Here is a 4,861-nt window from a genome sequence, read left to right as displayed (position 1 = left end):
AAAAACAAAATTACAGACAACAAAACCAGGGCAACAAAATGGTGGAAACAACAACCACAACAACACATTCTTTCTTTCATTTAAAGTTAAAAGAAATTAGTTTGACACTCACACTTTGATTTCTTAGACCAGCTAATTCAGCACAGGCATTACCCAAAAGGTAGTCACCGCTTAGGAGTGCTATCTTATTACCAAAAGTCATGTCGTTAAGAACGGATGTTTCCGAATAGAGTCCTGGATAAATGTTAACGAGACCCTTGTGTACCAAATGTGATGTTCGAATCATTTCTGTGACTTCAGCGAGAGCTCTTTGACTGTAAAACATAATAATATTAATAATAATAATGTCGCGAAACAAATAATCTCCATGTAAATGATTTGTTGGTCAACCTGTGTAAGACTCCAGCAGCTTTATCTTCTTCCATTTCATCAACGTTTAAATGTCCAGCTGCTTTTGATATGAGCAAAACAATCAAACCCCAAGCTTGCATGTTGTTCCTTCCATTGTACAGAAGACTTCTGTAAATTATTATTATTATTATTATTCATTCAATTCACAATAATAATTGTTTTAAAAAAAAAAAAAAAAAAACTTAATTTGTTGTTTGTTGTTGTTGTTGAAATTAATAAAAGAGAAAACAAAAAAAAAAAAAAAAACAGGAAACGCCTCGACACACAATAATAATAATAATAATAATAATAATAATAATAATAGAAACATATAAAAATTTAAAATAAAGAAATTTTGTATAAAAAAAAAAAAAAATACCCGAAATTTTTAAAATTATAAATACCCGGAGGTATTTTTTTTCTGACTAAGACTAACGACCGGTAAAATTTTGTAACAAGTTTAAGTTTTTGTAGGGGGGCGAGAGGGGGAGGGGAGGAAGAAGGAAAAAATTTCACTCTAATAAAAAAAAAAAAAAAAAAAAAAAAAATGTCAACTTACTTGGCCGTTTTAAGCAAGGGATGATTACTACCAACTAATTTTCTCAAATGTAATGCTATATTGGCAATTTCGTCACTTAAAAGCCATCTTAGGCTTAAAAAAGAAGTCGGATATCCAACGATTTTCTCCGCTTCTGAAACTGCCTTGTTCCAATCAGGTTTTTGATTTGGTGCCAAATGAGATGTACCGTAACATCTAAAAATTCCCTTTTCAATTTGATTATTATTATTTTCCATTTTGAATAATTTCTTCCGGTTTATATCGATGCTTGTGGACACCGATTGACATTTCAAATTATGCATTTTAATAGAATTCGTTAGATTTTTACATGTTGTATTCAATGTCCTGACCGCCATCTTTTTTTTTAAATTTAATTTGTTGAGTACTTTTTTATTATTTCTGCATAAAATAAAATAAAATAAATTTTTGTTAAAAATATATAAAATTTAAAAAACACAACACCTTAACCTTACATTTTAAGGTTTTTCTACAAATTTTACAAAACATATAAATAATTTAAAAATAATAATAATAATTTTTCTTAACATTTCATTAACCTTAATCTTCAGTCATGTCAATCACACTAAATTTATTTATAAATAATAATAATAATATAGATTTAAAGACTTTAAATAACTAATAATTAATAGTTTAAAATAAATTAAACATTTATATTGAGTAAAAAAAAAAAAAAAAAAATTTTTAACAAGTGGCCTGAATAAAATAAAGTATGTGATACAATTATGAGTTGAGCATTTTTGACCATATGGGCTTTCACAAATAAACATTTTAAGCAAATTGGCAGTCAATAAGTAAAACTCTGCGATATTAATAAATGTGAAGGTATGAATACTATAAATAATTGGGTTAAAAATAAATATTTATATGAAAAAATTTAAAATAATTAAAATTCCTCAGAGTGAAACAATTAATATCAACCTTTTGTTTTAGTCGAGTCTTATAAACATTCGAGTGTTTTAATTTAATAAAAATATTTAAATTTAAAATATTTTATTTATAAAATAAAATTGTAAAACGATTTCCAAGATTTTAATTATATTTATCACTTGGCCATATTTAATTAATAAATGTATATGTAACATTTTTTTTTTTTTTTTTTAAACAGTTATTTGTTTAAATAAATTTGTATATTTTTATTAAAAGTATGTTATTATGGTTTTTTATATAGAAGAGGATAAGAAAAATAAATACATTACCAATTGAATAAGTAGAACTCTTGACTTCAAAATTAAAATTGGCTCATTAGTGAGATTCATTCACTTAAAAATAATTAAAACAATATTTAATCATTGTTTTTAACACGTATTCAACAAATAACTGTCATAACCCGAAAACAAATATAATTATAAATAAAAATAATAATAAAAAAAACTCACTAAACGTTGTCTACAGTACAACAGAGAGAATTCGACTGACGGAGTGCAAAGGATTTTGTTACGTCAAATGAAGACTTTCGGTTAAATCACCAACGAAAGAGAAAACGGCTTTAGGCATTTGACATTGTAAGTCGGAAATGCGGTCATGAACAGTGAAAGTTCCTTAAAAAAAATTTGTTCCAAAGCATTTCTCCAGTTATTTTTGGAAAGCGTTTTATTTAAAAATATATATGTGTGCGCGCGTGCGTGTGTGCGTATAAAATTTACGATTTTTTTCTTAAATAAAATATTTTATGGATTAAAATCATTTGAAAAAAAAAAAAAATTCACCGTTAAAAATACAAAAAAAGAAAAAAAACTTGCAAAATAAGTCGTACAAATTTCTATAGTATACGATAATAAATATCCTCGTGACTGCCGAATTCTTGTCGCAATTTTTCAAATTTCAAAATGGCGACAATCGATCGCCATTAAATTTATTATTGTTTATTTCCCTCTTAAAACATTTGTAACAGTTTACAATCTTCTTTAAATTTTAATTTTATTTCAAAAATAAGGACTCGTAGATGGAATAAATAATAATAATAATAATAAAAACTCATTTTTTTTTTATATTATTAAATTAAATAATATCAAAAAAACAAACAAAAAGGAATGCTTAAAAATTAATTTTAAATAATATTTCATTGATTTATTTGGTTAACGTTAAAATAATGCACGTAATTAAATAAGCTTTTATTTTCGGTAAATTTTTCCTTAGAAATTTAAAAAAATAAACCCTTAACCGAAACGATTAAATGAAAAAAAAAAAATTTCAATAACTTTAACGTCGTATTAATTTTTTTTTTAAGTATAAAAAAATTTATATTATTAATAATAAAACACCGTCATTTAAACAGACAAACATTTCTCATACAATTATCATATTATTATAATATATTTTTTAAGTAAATTTCGACGCGATTATTACTATTATTATATTAATTTTTAATTGAAAATAATAAATTTCATACTAAGTACTCTTATATAATAATTTTAATAAATAATTTTTCTCTTTTAAAAAAAAAAAAAAGTATATAATATTGACAATATGCAAATGCAATTTAAGCTCCCTATAAATAAATATATTTAAAAAAAAACTTTTTCTTTTTATGAGAATAGTAAACTAAAAAGCAAATAATATCATTTAGTTTTATAAAAATCTCTCTCTATCTCTCTCTCTCTCTCTCTCTCTCCAAACCAATTAAATGCGTTTTAATATTAATAAGCAATATTAAATGTTTTCTCTCTCTCTCTCTTTTTAAACAAATCCCAGAGATTTAATTTTAATTGATTAATTAAAATTACGTTTTATAATATCATCAGTATAAGATTTTAAGACTTTGCAAATTAATTTTTCTTCATATTTTGGCATAATTTACCCCCCTCTCTCTCTCTCCCCTCCCCCCCCAAAAAAAACAATTTAAACGTGAATGAATTATGAATCCGTCGGAAATAAAGCATAAAACATAAACATTCATTCTCATTGAATAATAATAATAATAATAATACTTGGGTAATTTTCATTCATAATGTATGAATAAACATAAATAAAAAATATCATTATCATTATCATTTTGTTTTCATAATATCGTAGTAGTAGTAGTAGTAGTAGCAGAAGAGAAATGATGTGGAATGCTCATCTAGCCGAATATAGGCGATAACAAAATTAAAAAAAAAAAATTTATTTCCTTCCTGAAACCGATCAAGAGAAAAAAAAAATAATGTTATTAATTCAACAAACAATAACAAACAACAACAACAATCACAGATTTAATTATATAAAAATTAAAATTTTCCTTACCAAATTTTTTAATTATGTTGTTATGAACGAGCTGAAAACATACGTTCATCCTGGAAGCAAAAAAAATCAAACACGTTTTTTTTCTTTTCCCATCTTTTTATATAAAAACAAACAAACAAACAAACAAACAAACGACAAACGTAATTGTTTCGTTAAAAACAACCAAAATAATATTCGTTCTTTTATCCAAATAAAAATTTTTATTTATTTAAACAAATCAAACAAACGACGTGAAAAAAAAAAAAAAATTAAACCATTTTTTAACTCACCTCCTTTATTATTTATTTATTTAATTAATTAAATATCAATAAAAATATTAATAAAAATAAATAAATAATAATAATAATAATACAAAACTTTTAAATTAATTAATTTTTTATTTATACGTTCACACCAAAAAAAAAAAAAATTAATATATATATATATATATATAAAAATCGTTTTGAGCTTCGACATTTTACTTTTACCGGAAACTTTCTTCCACTTCCGGTTTGTTTATTTTCTTCCCCTCTCCTTATAATAACCGATAAATTTTAAAAATTTCACGACGATCATGATATTTATTTAAACTTTTTAAAATAAATAAAATCTCCAATAAATATTTAATATTATTATTATCATTATGCAATATAAACACACGGATCGATCGATCGATCGATCAATCAATCAATC

General features: G+C 23.7%; 1 protein-coding gene across 1 annotated transcript in view; it reads right to left on the bottom strand.

The window, feature by feature from the left end:
* The window catches only part of Phum_PHUM287700 (hexaprenyl pyrophosphate synthetase, putative), a gene marked incomplete at both ends in the record, with an annotated part of 2,399 nt that extends 1,214 nt beyond the window's left edge, over positions 1-1,185 (bottom strand). Inside the window, 3 exons of the mRNA XM_002426917.1 lie at positions 113-314; positions 391-519; positions 950-1,185. Of these exons, the coding sequence (XP_002426962.1) occupies positions 113-314; positions 391-519; positions 950-1,185 (567 nt within the window). The remainder of the gene's footprint in view (positions 1-112; positions 315-390; positions 520-949) is intronic.
* Between the last annotated feature and the right edge of the window lie 3,676 nt (positions 1,186-4,861).

Source organism: Pediculus humanus, genomic scaffold (assembly GCF_000006295.1).
Source record: "Pediculus humanus corporis 1103172107667 genomic scaffold, whole genome shotgun sequence".
Classification (NCBI taxonomy): domain Eukaryota; kingdom Metazoa; phylum Arthropoda; class Insecta; order Psocodea; family Pediculidae; genus Pediculus; species Pediculus humanus.
This window is presented reverse-complemented; position numbering and strand designations above follow the sequence as displayed.